Here is an 18541-nt window from a genome sequence, read left to right on the forward strand (position 1 = left end):
TCCTCATAGGAACATGGAGCTAGTCCAGTGGTAGGAAAATTAATGCAATTCTTTCCTTTTGAATTCTCAGCACAGATACAATGGTCTGTTCCCAGAATCTGTGGTGCTATCGATAATAAATAAAGTAGATGAAAGTTATCAGGGCATCAGAACACAGGAAGAGTTTGAAAGGCTGGTACTTTGGTGGATGGCAAGTCAAAAGCTTGAGTAAACTTTGTCTGAAAATTGCACCCAGGTTTTAGATATTAAATTGCATTTCACGTTGTGGCTGTAGTTTAGTGACTATTAAGTTAGTACTTGTTTCTAAAAGTTAGATACAAAGATATTCTTCCGAAGAGCGAGTAATGAATTGGTTTAATTTATTCACTGTATTTCACATTTAGGTAGGTTTTGATATCTTACTGTTCTTATTATCGGAGCTTAAGCAAGAAAATACTGCATTTCTTTATTTTAAAAGGTGAGCTTCCTGGTAAATTTTGCTATACTTTTTTTTCTTTTTTTTTTTTTTTTCCAGTGCTCCCATATCAAATGCTCGGCAAGCTGAATTCTATAAGCTTTTGATGCTTTTATTTCACAGTGATGTGGAATAAAATGTCTCCTTGTATTTTTAAGTTTCACTGACATTTTTCCCCTGTGGGACACAAAGAATTAACAATTTTAGTGAGGCTGACATCATCATCTTTCTAGGCTGATCTCTGCAAGTTTAAGTAATGAAGTTCTTAATTGCATAATCTTGGCAAAAGTTGAAGTGCTGTAAGTTTGAAGTCATTATATATAGCCTGGTTTTCAATACATGCTTGTTTTCTGCTGTAAGAGCCAAGAGTTCTGACATGTGCTATATACAGTATATATCTTTAACAAATTAGCAAAAAGGATTGTAAAGGGAGCTGGCAGTGTTTAGAGCTGATGAAGCATCAATTAATATAGTCTTCAACAGAAAATTTTGAGGAAACCGAGAAGGATTCGTTTAAGATATGTGAGTGCGCAAATTTGAGACAGGTTTCAAAAGTTATATTATCTTACATCATTCAGACTTACATAGGCTTATTTCTTTAATCCCTAGTAACTTGATTGTGGTGCCAGGTGGACATATATATTATTGTGGCGAGCTTAATTAGCTTCTACACTTAGTGCTCAAGCTTGCAAGGTAACATGAACAGAGTATTAAACATTTTACTGAAGCCTAGGATTAAAAACAACTGTATGTAGCACACCTAACTTGAACAATTTCTAACCATGTTGCATTTCAGTTGATAGATGTGATTTCATGGGGCAAAAGCTAACTAAAAGCAATCGAGGAAAGAAATAAATCTGTGATTGAATAATTAAAAGATGGGATTTGAAATCATATTTTGAATATGAAAGGGAGTATTTTACATGTGCAACTGCAAATGTTGATGATAGACTTGGAATTGAAAGCAGTCACAGTTCCCTCTAACCCCTCTCCCTGGAAGACTGAAAAATGTGTTGTGGCTTCAGCCCATTAGACAATCTGGGGAGGAGCAATCTAACAGGTAGATTTGAAAAAGAGGGGAAAAGCCTATTGATGTCAAATCTTGAGAGAGTGCATGGTATTTTTATGCCAGTGTCAAAGAAGAGAGGACGTTAGATACCTTACGAGTTAACAATATTTGAATGCACGAGTACAAACTAGATAAAAGATGTTCTAGAGAGGCATTAAGAATTTAAATCTCCTCTTACAGACTGTGCATCCAGTAAATTTTGAGGTGAATGATAAAGGAAGGTTCTCTCTATAAAAAAATAGTAGTAAATTTTGGTAAAGGTGTAGAAAGAATCTTGCCTGAGAAATGCTGAGAGAACTAGGAGAGACTGGGAAGAGAGGACATGTACACAGATATTATAGAGAGAGAAAGTAAATTTTCTCTTCTTAAATTTAAAGACCAAGCTATTGCAAGTCCATTTTCTGAGTACATTTCCCATCTGCAAACTGTGCAACCACTTGGAGGTAACAGAAGCGGTGTCTTGCCAGCTTCACATCCAGCTGCCTTTGAATCACATCAGATACCAACATATAGCTGTGTTCGCTGGGATGGCTTGGAGAGGAAATCGAATTCAAAACCGTGGGCTCACCCCGTATGATTTCACATACCACTTTCTCTTCATGACACAAGGAAACAAGGTTCCTCACAAAAGTGAAAGGCAATGACTTACAACTAATTAGCAATTCATGCAATTAGCCTAAGGAAATCCTTGTTGCAAGGTATTGTTCCCACTAGGGATTGAAGTCAAATTTTAAGAGATCCTTCTTACATAAGTAAAAAAGAACTTACAGCTACGGAAGTGAAAATAGATTAAATGACACTTACGTACTCTTATTCTTCAGGACACCAAGACATTTACCGCCTTAGGAGCAGATCGTTAGATCCAAGTAGCTAATTTTTGTCCGCATTACCTATTGGTGGTCCTGGTTTAGTCCCGGTTGAACCTGTGTTCTGGGTTGAACATCTCCATCGTTCACGCGGCTCAAAGTGTTACTTCGGACTCGCGTGCGGTGGTTCAGGGGCTGGAGCTCTGTGGGCACACATCTGGGGGGATGCTGCCCCATTCCCCCGGAGCAAGCCTACTTCGTGCCAAATCGGGGGGCAAGAGGGTGCGTGGGCACAGGCGGGGGATGTGAGACCACTCTGCAGCTCCTGAAGGGCGTACACGGAGAGCTCCAAGGTGACCCGTCACTGGGTCTTCACGCTTTCCTCCAACGCGCGGTGGAGTAGGCAATATCCCTCACCAAAGGCAAGGTCCTCACTTAAATCACCGATTGGTTTGCTTTAATTCGGCAGGGCCAAAAAACAGTTAATGTGCTCATATTCTAATGGCAGTAATTTCTTTTGAAAAGCAAATGAATGCCCTCTTTCTTTCAGAGATGGCAGTGTGGGTGTTCATGTGGAGAGACTGCTGAATCACCGTGTCCATAGCTAGTGTGTTTTAACGGCAATAAACTTATTCAGATGTTAGCTTTTTAGATATCACTGATATGTTTAAGAAATGCTATTCTGTGGAGACAGAAATGTATAGCTTCAGCTTATATTCAAGAAAGAAATATTTAAATATTTGTTTACTCCAAGCAATTTGAGTTTCAAGTGCTATATAAAAGCATTTTGATTGTCACTCACAATATTAGGTTAAGTAGTAAACTAATCTGTGTTATTCAACTAAATGCATAAAGTGTATCTAAAGGAAAAAGGTCTTATGGAAAATTGATGAACTTTTAAGAAGAAATTACCTACTTCAACTTGTTTATTTCTTCTAAATGGAGTTGCAAAGCGTGTCTGGGAAAAAAAAGTCTCTTCTGTAATTTTCTGCCCTAGAATTGCAGGTGTGTTGAAACAATTATTTTAAAGACTATCTTTCTTAATTTTATTTTTTTTGCCCTGTGAATTTGTTCACAGAAACATTTGGTTTCTGTAGAATAAGCAGCATAAACCCACAGGAATAATGGGCTGGGTTTTGCTCATTAAAATGTTGATGGTTCTGAAGTATTCATGAATGTAGAACAACACTTCATATTTCTGCCACTTCATTTCTCGATACGTTTTTGCCAGGTTACCTTTTGCTCACTAAGTGATGTAATAAATAAATATTTCTATAATAATAATTGTAAACATTTGTTAATATAAACTGGAAGTAAGTACCACCAGAAAATAATACCAACAGAAGTAAATGGCAATAGCAAATATTAACTTAAGAACAACATGTTTTAAAATACAGTGGGCCTAAATATGAAAGAATAAGCCATAGGTGTGGTGCTCGCTTCAAAATTGGAAATTAGTATGCTCTTGCTAGTTTATATTTAGAATCTTTATATTGATTTAACTTGAGATGATAAAACATATGGAAAACTGGTCAGCTTAAAAAGCTATCAGTTCTGCTTATTTGGGGAGTTATAAGTTAATCGTTGTCAAAGTCTGAATGGAGCTTTAAAATCTTTGAAGAATAATTCATTGATTCCATCCAGCTGTTCAAGGCTGTATATGATGGAAATATCTAGTTCAGATTAATCCATGTGAAGCAGTAAAGTATTAAGTGAGAGCAAAGCAAGAAGGGCTAATTATAGAAAGTAGAAGCTGGGCTCCAGTCAGATTAATAAGTTTTAACTGCATTTTCTTTTTAGTTTAATTCTATGATAATGTTTTCCTAAGGAATTTCACTTTCTTAAAATTACGCTGCTTTCCTGCAAAAAAATACAGTTTTATTGAATTGGAAAACCATAGAAAGTAGAACTGCAGAGTGAAGTTACTCTTCAGAAGTTTTTGAAAAACAAATGAGCTATTTAAATTAAAAAAGAGTTTCTAAATTGAAAAAGGAAAGAACGAGTAGTGGATCAGAATGTTCTCTCTTTCTAAGAGCCTTGCAGAAACCACAGTGATGATAATTCATCCCTGCCCACTATATTTGAATATTTGTGTTACAGAACTATAATCGACTAAAAAAGCATTGTCAAAGGTATCATTTTTATAGTCTTATTAAAGAAAAAAAAAGAAAAAGTAACCACCTTCTTCCCTTCAGGAGTCTATACCTTGCAAATTGGGCCCAGCAAACTTTACTCCAATAGAAGCCTCTCTTTCTGCATCCAAAATAAGATTTAGTTCACTCTTTAAACTTCACGTATATACAAATGGAAGTCCAGGCCCGGTTGGTTCTGAGATTGCTGGAGTTACTGATGTACTGCCTACAGTAACAAATGTTTTGGACTAAAATTAATTGGTTAATAATTATTTGGTTTGGCTTAAGCTAACTAGTAAGACTTCACCCTGAATGCTCATGTAGCAAGTTGCTTTGTCTTGGTCAGTTGAGGTTTTGTTTTGTTTTGTTTTTTCTTTTTTGCAAACAGATTAAACTTAACATTGCCAAGACATCTCATCCCTCATTCAGATGACGTATGAGAGAGAGTTGATGGGGAGGCTGGTGCTTTTCTTGCCCTCAGCCCTGGGAGTGTGTTTAAGCCAGGACGCTTCAGTACTGCAAATACTCGGCAAGATAGAGCTAAGCTTGGTCACTAGCCTGGGTAAAATTAAGGACAGGAGCAAACCAAGCCTGTCTGCGTGACCAGAAATGCTTGGTGACCCTGGAGCTGCCGGAATCGAACAGAGAACAGATGAGCAGTTTGAGGAAAGGGCACAGCTTGTGTCGTCCTCCGAAGCTGTAGCCGTGTCCCTGCCTGCTTCCAGCCTGCTGCAGCAGACAGACCTTTTCCCAGCACGGACTGAAGTAGCCACAGAGAATCAGAACAGACACAGATCTAATTTAGTCACCCTTAGGTCCTCATCCCCCTGGCTGAAAGAAGGAGCGACTGTGGAAAATCTGTTAGATATTGATAGACTACAGTCCAAAAATACAGGTAGAAACTAAGTATTTTTCATCCTTCATGCTCTGGGGCATAAACTAGTTGCCTACTGAGTGAAAGAAAATGTTTCCCCTTGAATTTCTACCAAACAATGAGATGCTGTGCAGTGATATTTTTCATCCTCCTCTGAATCATTTGGCTTTGCACATAAAGACTGTGGTGCGGCTTCAATCTGCAATTATAAGTTTGTCACTGAATAGAGAGGAGAATTTATTACTAAAGTGCAGCGATGAGTTCTGCAAGAGAGAACTGAAGTCATCGCTGTAAGGCTTATAGAGAGAACAGGGACTGTGTGATAAAAGGCGGGAATGTAATCATCTGTTGATTTCTTTCAATTAATCTTTTGTAACTTGCTTTTTTTTTTGGCCTGGCCAAATCCTTTTCCTTTGTTCAGATACCTTGCACGCTGAAAGCTGAGTGCAGCTTGAGAAAGGCCGAGCATTTTTAGTGCCTGCTGATTTTTGTAGGAGCAATTGGATGCTCATCTTCCTGTGTGTCCTACTGTAGCTAGTACTGCATTGCAGCAGGGAATCAACAGTTACAAAAGATAAAGGATCTTGATCTCGTTAACAATGTTTTCATGAACAGAAATTTAGTTTTACAAAGTAACAAAAGGTAACTACCATTTGAGAGAAAAGGTGAGTTGTACTGTCATCTGATTTTATTGAAGCCAAAACACACGTCTATGATACAGCTGGTGCTGAATAGTTGTGCTGAAAAATAATGTGTTCATAAATTGTTAGGAACAAAATGAGTAGCAAAAGTGCACTGTTTGTATGCTTTTCTTCCACTCAAATTAATTGAGTAGCCTACATGCAAAATATTGTGTCAGCCCATTACTTTCCATCGAACAAAATAATAATTTTAAAACTTTTTATAAATAAATAGTAATAAAAATGCAATAATAGCCCCCCTGTATTTCTCGCACCTACATAATTTGTCAAATTGGCTTTGCATCTGCCAAGGTGAAAGCTCCAGTGATGTCTGAGGAGCTTACGGAAAACTCAGTCAAGCTGGAAGTGAAGTAACATCGACCATAACTGGGTTTAGGCAGGGTTGTTGCTTGAATGAGTATGGAATGAACCTAACGGGCCACAGTGTGACCTGTTTAGGAGGAGGAGCATAGAGAAGTCAAAGATGGTTTACTTGGGAACTTTCTAAATACAATAGCAAGTTGCCTCTGTTAAATTAAGTTTTTCCCTCTGCCATGTGGCAGCATCTTTGCCATGGAAGGTCCTGATCCACTGAATAGGTCCAAGGTCTTTTTCCATAAAGAGGCCTAATGGGGAGGAAGCATGCTCCTGGTGAAAAGGCTGTTTTGTCTGTATGCTGATTTATGCTGATTGGTATATTAAAAAGCCTTGGCCAATGAAGTCAACAGCAGTAATCTGGGCAGGAACTGGACAGTAACTACATTCAGAGCCACTGGTTAAACTGTTGTAAACCGACATGGCTGTACCCTATGGATGTGTTCCAGAGCCATCCAAGCTCCCTTGTGTTCCTGGGGCTGAATTTCCCTCCTCTTCCTCCTCCTCCCATCCTCCACAGACACACTCACACACAGAAAAAACCCAAACATCCACAAACCATGAATGAGATGTTTCTGAGAGTAAAAGCAAGGAAAAATGCATGATTTTGCCTGTGTCAGCCTCTGGACGTGTTTCCAGTGGGAGCCGTGTACCCTCTCTGCGGTGGGGAGAGGCTGCCTGCTGTGTTCGAGTGAGCCCCTCGCTCTCCTGGCTGTGGGCAAGCGCAGAGTTCATGAAAATGTGCCTTTCACACAAGCCCAATAGACACTTGATCGTACTTACAGTCCAACCCTTTAACCAAGGAGTATTTAACCAAAATTATTTAAATGTATAATAGTTAAGGGAAGCTTCTAAGTTTCCGTAAGTATTCTAACAGAAGCAGGCTTCTTATACTTTCAGAAGAAAACTGAAGGAGTTGTCAGCAGCTGAAAGTTTTGGATGGTTGGGCAGAATCCAGGCCCATCTTCTAAAACAATTGCTTTTTCTTACCAAAGTCTTGAAATTATGCTGGAACAGGAAAACTGAACTAAAATGCATAGTATTCTGAAACTAGATTAGGACTTTAATTAAAAACAAATTAGCTAGTCATTCCTTGGAAGTCCAAGCTATGTGAATATGCCGGTTTGCTATGCAATAGCAGTGAGTGTTAAATTCAAACTCCTCCTACAGCAAACATCCTTACCCCTGCAGAGTTCTCATAAGCAAAGCAAAACATGTTTTAATGAAGTGAGTTTGCTGGACAGAACTACTCCATAATTACTAAGCAGATGATATTGTGATTAGGTTTCATTATCCGGAGTGACTGTTTCTTGAGAAACTCTCATTATGGGTGCAGTTAGTTCATGGCATGTTGTCTTACTGAATCACTCAGGTCCGCTAGCGCTCTAATAGAAGAAAAAGAGCTAATTCTGTTGGTCAGAAACTGAGAGAAATATTTCAAGAGCTTTTGTTTTCACTTTTCTGTACCTTCTGATTTCTTTTGCTGGTTCCAGTCACCTCTGATACTAATATATGGTAATAAACCTGATAACATTTAATGGAGCTTTAAAAGTTCTTTGTCTTCAACTTTTGTCTTTGCCCTGGAGAGATCTCGGTGCTCATGAAGTGGAAAAGATTTTGTAATAACACAGCAGAGTTTTGCCCCTAAATACCATTTTTCTAGGAAGACAGTTATGTATGCATCCCCGCATGCTGAATGAGTGTTTATGTTTTGGAAAGGTCATTGAATTTGAAGCCTTAATCTGAAAGAGCATCCTCTAATCGTAGGATCTTCTCTAGGGACTCTGCTGCCGCTCATTTATTGTGCTTAGAATGGGCACGTTAACGTGCTGTTGGATGGCAGTATGAATATCTAAGATGGAAAGAAAGCTGCAAGACCCAAGAGACAATAATCTTTTAGAAATGCATAGAAGCATATGGCAGGTTTTTTTATTGTAGTAACTTGGTGATTTTGGCATCCTGTATTCCCAGAGCTCCTCCTGGGGAATATTCACACCACTTTGTTTCAGGATTACCACCAATATAACCAGGCTGGAATGCTGATCTCCATAGGCTTAGCGTATAGACTGTCTGTTCCCCTCTCACGGAGAGACAGAGGGAGAGCGGCTGCTCCAGGGAGCTATTTAATGCATCTCAGCTTGGGCTTCTGTTCCATGCCACCTCCTGGACTTGCCTCACTCCTCCCTTTTCCCCATCATCTGTCAAGGCAGCTGAGGACTTTTTTTAATGAGGAGCCATGTCTGTGACCTTGAAATGGCATACCTCGTGTTAGGTGGTAGGAAAACTCCTTTTCTGTGTGTTTTGGCATCTCTCTGCAATGCAACAGAAAAAATCATACATTAATTCATTGTAAATAGAAATTTCTCTGAAACTGCTAAGGACCCCATAAATATAGAATTTTTAGAAGAGATTAATAGGAAGAATAGGTGGGTGAATACAAGTCTAAAGATACATGAAAAATTCAGTTTTCATCACCAGAGAATGATTTATAATGTAGGTCTCTTCACTTTGCATGTGAAGAGCTGAGTGTTCTGTAATTTTCTAACAGTAATTTTTCAGTAATTGTCAGTGCAGTTACAAGAGAGGTGAAAATATGAATAACAAGCCAGCATTGTATTAAATATCCCAATCAAACAGGAAATCTAAGCTTTCATTTTTATTATGGAATTTTATATCATTTTTACCTTTTAAAAATGTCAGCTCAAAGCAATGTTCTTGTATCCAAAAAGCCGTAAAAAAACCCAATTTTGCAATAAAGTTCACTTTTTCACTTTTTTACTTCTTCCTATTTCAGGTAAAGCACAAAACATTCTTAACCCCATTTTATATATTTCTTGGCTTCCTTTTTTCAGTAATGATTCTGCATCATGAAATACAGATAAAGCAGAAGGGGTGGGGTGTGTGTCTGTGCTTAAAGGTAATCCTATCTCTGGAAGAAAGTCATGTTGATAATAAAAATTTTGTTACATTTTACATTTGATTCTGATTTGTTTATTCTGAAACGTTATTGTTCAATAAAATAAGGCATCTATGTACAAACCTAAACTTCTAACTGTTTGTAAATAATTTAAAGATGAGAAGATCCCAATGTAATGGTCTGTAACAGGATTGAGCTTTCACTGTCACTGGATATTTTTTTTTTTTTTGCTTTTATCACTTAAGTTTTTTTACTTTCCTTTTTACATAAGATATTTGTAGTTTGGCATTTGGAATCAGAGCGGTGATTTGGCAAGGTGGTTATATCCAGTTTTATATTATTTTTCCATAGCGCTGTTGTATAAATTTTTTACTTTAAGAAGTATGCTTTGCAATCTTGGAAGAGTGGTTGGTGCAGCAGTCATGTGCAGTTGTATTTCAGTCATTTGAGGAGACTGGTTAGCTTTCATCTTTTGAATTTAAGAGCAGTTAAGCTGGTTCTTAATTGGTTTTGGAGGTTCCCACACTTTTGGGACCAGAAGAATGTCCTAATCCCTGAATTTGCTGACAAAACACACGTTTGGAAACCTGAACTGAGAAATCAGTTTTAGTTGCTGAAAGGAGACTTCACAGAAAACATTGAAACTCTCAAAAATCACTTGCTGAGAGAGAATGATAGGAAAAAATTACAGCTTCCCTGCTTCTGAGAAGAGGGTGTTCAGGGAGTGAGAGATGAGGAGATACACAGTACCCGTTTGACAGTCTCAGCCTTTTTGGAAGCTTTTTTATTTCTGTCTTGATGTGAAGAGGCTGCCAAGGATAACAGGTTTAAGAATTAGCCCGCCGTGAAGCAGTTATTTATTGTAATCTTCATGCCTGCAATAGTAAATCATGCTTGGCAGCAGTAGAACATGAGAAACTCAGTCCAAAGTCAATTAGCATGTTTTATTAGTATAGGATAAACTTTAGAGTTAATGGGAGTTACCCATCATCGTTAAGAGTCCGATTTTCATCTGTGCCGAACATCTGCACATTCAATGGAAATTAGTGAGGTTTGGGGATGCTTAATGGGGGCAGAGAGGGGTTGGAGCTCACCACGTGCTCCCTGCGCCCGAGCATCGCTCCGGGCAGGGCACCTAACCCTGGGGGTGCAGGGGAGCACCTCCTCCCGCCCCTCTGTCTCTCTACGTGGATGCAAAGGCATTTGCTTCTTCCTTGCTCTGACACCGTGTCAGTTCGGGGTCATCACAGAAAACGGATTTTGGATTGTGCTGCTGACTGAGGCCTTTTTCCCCTCCTCCTTCATTCCCTCTGCCTTGTAGATTCAGCAATGTGATTTAATATGTACTTTAAAAATGCAATGGTTTAAATTGTAAGTTGATATACAAATAGTTAGCAATGGTATGCTTATTGTGATGTTTCTTTTTTTTTTTTTCCTTTCCTAGTGTAAAACTCTCTCTGGCGTCTGTGATCACATTATCTCACTCTCTTCTGATCCGCTGGTTTCCCAGTCTGCCCACCTTGAAGTGATCCAGCTTACAAACATCAAGCCAAGTGAAGGGCTGGTAAGAAGTACGCAGTTAATCAAACCCGTCATCCAGGATGAGAAAGTGATTTTTTTTTTTTTTTTTTTAAATAAGTTTTGTATATAGAAAGCAATGGGACGTTTTTAGCCTTTTCTATTTTAAAGTCTGAAAATAGTTTGATTTCTCATGCTAGTTTGGTTTCTTATGTGGCTGGGCCAACAGGGAAGTATTTTGTAAGGCTGACCGATGTACACGAAGAGTTTAGTGAACAGGGAGAAATAAGCGAGAAGTTCTTGCCATTTATACCATCTTCTGAAAAATGGTTCAGGTTGTTCTAGGATCTTGAAGTCTGAAGGGATTTAAATTACTAAGATCAACTCAACCAAGAAGTTTGCGTGGGCTTATGCACAAAACCTGTCAAATTCTGGAATATGCTTCATAGTATCTCTGGGATATAAAGCTATTTTCTAAGTTATTCAAGGGCTCTATAGCACTGCTGAGAAGTAGCTTATTGAATTTTATTGCAAGAACCCTGCATGCTTGATCAGGTCCTTGTAAAGGCTCAGTGCAGCCATCCAGTGTTTGTTGTTCAAGAGCTGACCGTTGATCTTTTGTTTAGTCAAGTATCCAACACCCACTGCATGAAAAAAACCAACACTGATAACAATTACAGCTGTACGACTACACATCACTAGTAATATCTTTTCCCACAATCCCTGGAGGTAGTGAAAGGTGATCAGAATACAGTTAACCATTTTTTGCCTAATGAAATAGCTTTTGCAACTTCTGCCCAAGTTTATTCTCATTCCATTCTCTTGAATAAGAAGGACGACTGCTGTACTCTTTGCAGCAGGTTGTTGAAGTTGTTTGAATGGTGTAGTTTTGGAGAGTATTTTGGTTTGTGGGTTGGTTGTTGTTGGGGTTTGGGGTTTGGTTTGGTTTTTTGACAAATTTGGTATGCCAAGGTATTTAGAGCAATTATACACTAAATTAATTTTCCATTCTTTTGGAAAATCACAATTAAAATATGAGAAAACCCCCAAACATTTGGATGAGTAAATATTGTCCCATCCTTTTTTTTAGTCTGCTGTTTATTTTCCTTCCTACACTGGCTTTCTTTTTTTATCTCTGAATCCTTTTCAAACTAGTCCTCCGGGATTTCAACTTTTCATGGATTCTCTTCTCCCTCTCTTTCTCCTGTAATTTTAACTCTTCCACCAGCTTGCTACAGTCAACCTTCTGAAATCCTATCTTCTATTGTAATGAAAAAATCTTCTTCCCCTTTCTCTAGATCACCTTTTTTGGAGTTCTGTCCATTTTTATCTGAACTTTTATTTCTTTTCCTTTCTGTCTTGTGACTGTTGGGTTTTTTTCCTCATTTAAGTCTTTGTGTAGGGTTAATCCCCAGTGACGGAAAAATGTTGAGTGGTATTTTTGTAAATAAGAATGTATTTCATGGGTCTATTCCTGCTGGGTAGCTGATGAGGTAGAGAATCTCTTCCCCCTCTGTGCCTCTGTTCTGCACCCTGTGTCTGTCTTGTGTGTTTAAACTGGAAGCTCTTGAGGCAGGGCTTTTTCCTTTTAATATGTGTTTGTGAACCAACTGAACAGGGTCTTGATGCTGACTGAGGACTACCATGTCATTGTCATAAAAATAATTATATGTATTTTTAAAAAATGGAAGGTACCAACTGTGCAGTATAGAAGCCTTAGAAGGATACAATGCTATTCTGATATGGTTATATTTTTTCCCCTTCATCCTTGCCTGTATGCCACTATTTTGTTGTCTCTGTATTGTGCTGTCTCGTCTAGATTGTGAGCTCTCCAGAGCAGGAACCAAGGACGATATATTTGCGCCAGAAGGGTGAATATCATACCTTTCAGTTTTTTACACTGTCAATCTTACTAACAGATCATCTTTGTCAGGTTGCTCTTGGTGCTTTATATGAAAGATTTGCTTTTGGGTTTGTTGGGCTTTTGTTTGGTTGGTTTGTTTTTAAACTAATATCTTTCAATTAAGACACAGTGAATGTGTATCAGTACCTCCCCATTGAGTGCTATGTGTGTCAGTTTAAGAATTGATGGTAGAGCTTGGAGTTGTGAATATCCTCTGCACATCAGGAGCACTTGAATGAATGTGAAGCTCGATAACTTCTGGACCTTCTCCCAGGATTTGTGGAACGATGGAGGTGGAAAAATGGATTATTGTCAACTTTCTTCTAGATTTTTGACCCACATGACAGTTCTGTGCTGGTTCTACTGACCACTAAATAAAATATTCTATAAAGATGGAAAGACTTCAAGCAGAAAGAAAAGGACAAGGATGGCTGCTAACTGGGAAGATTTTTTTTATCAGCTAGAATAAACAAAATATATAACATGTCTCAGATTTAATATCTAAGAAGCTAAAGTAGATCAGGGAGAGAAAAAGGGAAGGAGAAGAGAAGAAAATAAAAAGTTTGAAAAACAATGCTATTTCCCTAAACTTTATATATATATATATGATGGAATTGAGAAAATGGTTGGCATTTTTACAACTTAAAACCGATTGGAGCACTATCAGGATGTTTTAATCAGCACAAACAGTTCCTTCACTATGTTTGATCTTTTCTTGTGGAAACGTAAGTATCAGTCAGAAGTAAATGTAAGTTGTCAGACTAATACCTTAATGCAGAAAGAACAGGTAAATGTGTTGCAGGGTTTATAACATCTTACAGATATTAAAACTAGCTAACACCTATCAGAAAAACAGACTAAATAACCTGGCAAGCAGAAAATGTTGTTAAGGTGTGATGTGGGGAAACTCTTGTGTACTGGGTAAAGCAATGTTATGGGTGGATTTTGGTATGGCTTTTTTTTTTTGCCTTTTTTTTTTTCCCTCTATCCCTGGTCTGTTGCCCAGATGTGGTTATGTGACTGGCTGCATACATGTGTTCTCCAGTGGGTACTGCTGTGGGAAGAGATACAGCCTGCAGTGGCTGTGAAGTAAGGATGCAAAGGGAGTTGTCAGGGTAGAAAATGATTTTAAAAGCCCTAAAATGGATTAATGTGGTCAGCTTTGCAATCACCAGCATGGTCCCGTGTGTAATCACTTTTTTTTTCTTTCTTTTGAGGACTTGGAAGTTGTTTCATCTGTATCAGTAAGCAGAATTCAATTTTGTGTGTTTTTATACTACTGATGTTCTAGAAAGAGACAAAACTGACTAGCTTAGGTGGTATCTTTTGCCAGGAAACAGATTTAAAAATATTACTGCTTGACTGAAAACAGTGAGTGTATTTAGCAAAGAAGCAGAATACTGTATACCTTTTGCTGGACAAAAAGCAGGCAACCAAGTTTTCCTTGGGAAGTTTTTCTTCAGTAGTCCCTTTCTATTTTGTCTTTATTTCTAATATAGAACAGAATATTGGAGAACTGTGGCAAGGGTTAATCTTGAATTTCAATTTTTTCCTGTTCTTATTATCATTTTAATCCTAGTCAGTTCAGGTACTGTGATTATTCATCTAGCTTGCTAGATTCAGAAATGCAAAGGTGAATTCACCAGAACATGAGACTGATTATTCTGGGTTCTTCTTTGCCTGCTGAAGCAAACACAAAATGAGCCTGTCATGTAAAAAATGACTTGTGAAATACAAGTTGTAGATACAGCAGGGTGTGGCAGCTGATTAAAGGTGCACTGCTGACTCCCTGGCTAGAAAGTATTTTCCAGGAATCTGGTTCCTAATATTTCTCCTGTGTTACTTGGTTTAATATACTGGAGGAGCTAGGAAAAAATTATGAACAGGGCTCTGAGAACTGTTTAGGGTTAAAGAAGCACGTGCAGCTTTGTGGGAGTCCATTAAGGTGGTGTCACAGTGAAAGAGTGAAAATTCAATTAAGTGTATGATAAAATGGAGTTAGTATCTTCTTTTCTTTTCCATCCAGCATGGCATAAAATATGTTAAAAGTACATCGGATTCTGTTTTCATTCTTTAAAAAAAAAGGAAAAGAAAGAAAAAATACACAAGGTCTCCTTTTTAATCCTTAACTGAATAATAGTTCAAACCAAAATAAAATGTAATGATTGGTTTGAAATTAGACTTCTACCCATAACTGATCAGGAAAATCTCTGATGCAATTAAGTATGAGTTACCCAATCTTTAATCTAGGCATACATTTGTTCTTGATTACTAGGGTGGTTACCTTATGGTTATTTTAATCATGTTAACTGAATTATCATTCCTTTTATTTGACCTGACCAATTCTTGTAAATTCATAGGGACCATGGCATTATCTTTGGACACCTAAGATGTGTATCTGCCAATTTGTTTCAGTACAAATAGAGAGCACACACACTAATCTCCCCTATATTTTTGATTGCTAAAAGTACTGTTGATATTGTGCAGCCACAAGGAGGCAGAGGGGAAAACTTGTAAACATTTGTGATATTCGTATTTCCATTCCCAATCAAACAATATAAGCAAGAAACATCCTCTTCTCTGTGCCTTTTCCCATATATTGCACACTTAAAAAAAAAAAAAAGGAGCGGAGGAACGTCAGTGAAAGGGTAGCTCATCTTTCTGTTGCAAAATGGTAACTCTCCCCATTTAAAAGCTGCTTTGTAAACAGAATTATGTTGGCTCTTGCAAAATTAATGTGCCATGGTACTAGTGTAACGTTATTAACTTTGCACATGTGGAATAAATATAATCTGGGGGTTTTTTTTGCAGCTCCCCTCTTTCCTCTCTTTCCTAAAGTTTGCAAAATCTCGATTTTAGCCTTTAAAGAAAATTCTGAAGAAGTTCTTTCTCTTCTTTTGCTTTCTCAAAGTCTTTTAAATTTGTAGAAAAGACTAGATTGGATGTGAATTGCACTCCACCACGATAGCATACTTGGATGACCTTACTATCCTTCAGAATAATGCTTCGCACAAAACTAAACACTGTGTAACCATTAAGTGTGAGACTTTATCCTCGGCTTTCACCCTGATGTTTTCAGTCGAAAGCAGTAACTTGCTGTCAATAAAAACAAAGACGTGACTTTCTTCAGAAATTGCTCTCTGTGGGGACCTGACTCAGTTCCTGTCACCATGAAGTCATTGCGATTTCAGCTCTTGCCATGTCGCAGGGTGAATGGTCAGGTCACTTAGATTTTTGGTGGTTTGAGGGCAGGTATGAGTACCAAATAACAGATACCAACGTATCTCAGCCTCTTGTGTGACTCATTACCCTGTCTGTAACATGCGTGTATATTAGTGTTTCCCTACCTCACAGGGGTGTTGTGAGGATAAATGTATAAGAAATTGCCATTCTATATTTGAGATAACCGAGTTAAGCAGGAAACTACATGCATGGAGCCAATCAGTGGAAAAATTGCTGAAGATGCATAGAGGTGTTGGAGTTGAAGGATGATGCTAGGGGCTTCTATCTGTGTAGTAACGAGCAGATTTTTGCTTTGTTCTCTTCTAGCTGTGGCAGCCCAACATGACAGCTGGATTTGGTGCCGTTACTGCTATGTATTGTGCAGAGCAAAATAGGAGTGGAGTTTTGAGACCCCTCTCCTCAGAAATTCATAAAGTCCCTTTTTTTTTTTTTTTTTTTTTTTTTTCTGGGGATATCCACTTAAAAAAGTGGCAGATACTTCCTTGTTCCCACTACCAAAATGTCTGTGAGTTCTGGTCCCAAATTAGATTAGACCTGATATGTCTTCTTTGCCTTTACCATACTTAGTCACTTGTGAGTGCACTCTGTTCCTCAGCTAGGAACAGACTTCTTTGTGGCACTGGTTAAAAGGAGAAAAAGTAGGTTATGGAGAGAATGTTTACTCAAGCACTCAGTATTTACCTGCTTTCTGTGAACCGGTCAGGGAAAGGAGATTGCTCAGAAGTTGTTGAATGCTCCGTGTATGCCAATTATCTCTCCTTTTTCCTTCTCTCATTGTCTCAGTGGATGCTGTTCAACTGTTTGAATTATGACTTGATGAAAAACCAGATTTGAGACAGTGTCTCAGACTACCCATGCAGGAACTTCTGACTGTCCATAAGCTATCCCTCCTATTCCATATTTTTTTGAAAGAAGTGGGATAGCTAACAAAGTTGATGTTTAAGTTTTCATCATTGGGTTTTATAGCTGAACTGTTCACTGAGATGAGTGAGGCTATCAGAAAGTCTTAGAGCCATTTTGCAGGCACACTTCAGAGCATTGGTTATCAGTTTGAACGTTATGGTTGCAGCATTGCCTACCAGAGACTCCAGATCTTTTAAAGCTTTCTGTAGCTTCCAAAGCAAAATGGAAGTATTGATCAGCCTAAGGCAATTTGTAATTCTGTTTTTTTTTTGTAATCAGGTGTTGTTACATTTGTAGTTGAAGGAGTGTATTAAAAACACTGGGGAGTATTTATGGAGATGACTGTGGTAAAAGTTTTCATTTGCTTTTGTAAATTAGGACCAGAATCATTTGGGCTGGTGTTCTTGGAGTGTATCAAAAAGCACTTTCCTATCCAGAGACAAATTCCTCATGGCATTTATTAAAAGTCCTCAAATCTTAAAAAAAAAAAAAAAAAAAGAAAAAAGAAAAGAAAGAAAAAAAGGCTTTTCTTTTAGAGATATGCAAGTTATGTTTGGATGGTGATGGTTTGTGAAACACTTTAAAAATTCTTTCCCATGATGTCTTTTTCTTAGGGTATGTACATTAAATCAACATATGATGGTCTCCATGTAATTACTGGAACAACAGAAAATGTAAGTATTGTTAATACTGTATGTTCAGACCTGGAAGCCTTTTTGACCTTACCTGTGGTTTATGCTTTCCCTTTGCTATAGACTACATTTTGCTTGCAAAAGTGTGCTAGTTGGCTGTTGAGGACCAATAGCATGTTGGACAGCAGAAACGCTTGTGCTTGTTTACCTCAGAATTGAAAGAGTTCTTGCCATTTGAGGACCAGGAGAATCTGTTTTGATTTGTTCTTGCAAGACACCTACAATGCTGCAGTTGATCAAGACGGGAAGTAGCTGTCTTGGAGTTACCTTGCTCTGTGAATAAAAGATAAATGTCTTTATTATGCATAGGCTGATATGCTGGAGTTTGCTGCAGTATTAGACAAACAGCTTTTATATTTTCCATATGTCAAGCTTTATTTTGTAATAAATGCATGGAAATAAGGACATCCCTTCACAATGGCAAATAACCATGTATTTCTGCATGAACTTCTGAGTAATGCCTACAGAAAGGAACACTTACTACCGGTGTACTAATTCTCACAGAAGGTATTAAACAGCAAGCAAAACATAATAGACTGCTCTTCAAATGCCTCTGGAATCCAACCTCCTTTCCTTGTACACCATATTTAGAGAACTGGCTGTCTGTTAGGAAGAGAGCAACTGATCATTTTGGGGGGAAAGGCTTCTATCCATAATCTTCAGTGAAGATGGAACAAGCACTAAACAACACTGAACTGTTCCATAATGGTTTAGGCAATGCCTTTCAAAGATTTTGATGGCATTTTCTTAAAAGGAAGCTGTCAGAAATGTTTGTTTTATCCTGCTACTGTGTCATACTGTGGAAAGTGCAAACTACCTACGTGGTATTTACAGCTGCTGCATCTGATCTGCAGTGAGGTTCTGTTAACATCTCAATAAAACAGGAATATTGTTTTCACCCCTTCATAGGAGCTGTAATCTGATAGCCTGCCTTCTTTCTGTTTTCTTCTGCTGCAGGCAGGATATCCATGGGTT

The 18541-nt window shown here is 38.1% G+C and overlaps 1 protein-coding gene across 8 annotated transcripts in view; it reads left to right on the forward strand.

Annotated features, from left to right (window-relative positions):
• CNKSR2 (connector enhancer of kinase suppressor of Ras 2) overlaps positions 1 to 18541 on the forward strand; it is a 215695-nt gene that overhangs the window by 76594 nt on the left and 120560 nt on the right. For 7 of the 8 annotated variants that reach the window (XM_069784817.1, XM_069784820.1, XM_069784814.1 and 4 more), the window contains exons 6-7: positions 10752 to 10871; positions 17489 to 17548. In XM_069784817.1, coding sequence (XP_069640918.1) covers positions 10752 to 10871; positions 17489 to 17548 — 180 coding nt within the window. The remainder of the gene's footprint in view (positions 1 to 10751; positions 10872 to 17488; positions 17549 to 18541) is intronic. The other variant, XM_069784821.1, reaches the window with a different exon arrangement.

This window comes from Haliaeetus albicilla, chromosome 6, assembly GCF_947461875.1.
Source record: "Haliaeetus albicilla chromosome 6, bHalAlb1.1, whole genome shotgun sequence".
In the NCBI taxonomy this organism is placed as follows: domain Eukaryota; kingdom Metazoa; phylum Chordata; class Aves; order Accipitriformes; family Accipitridae; genus Haliaeetus; species Haliaeetus albicilla.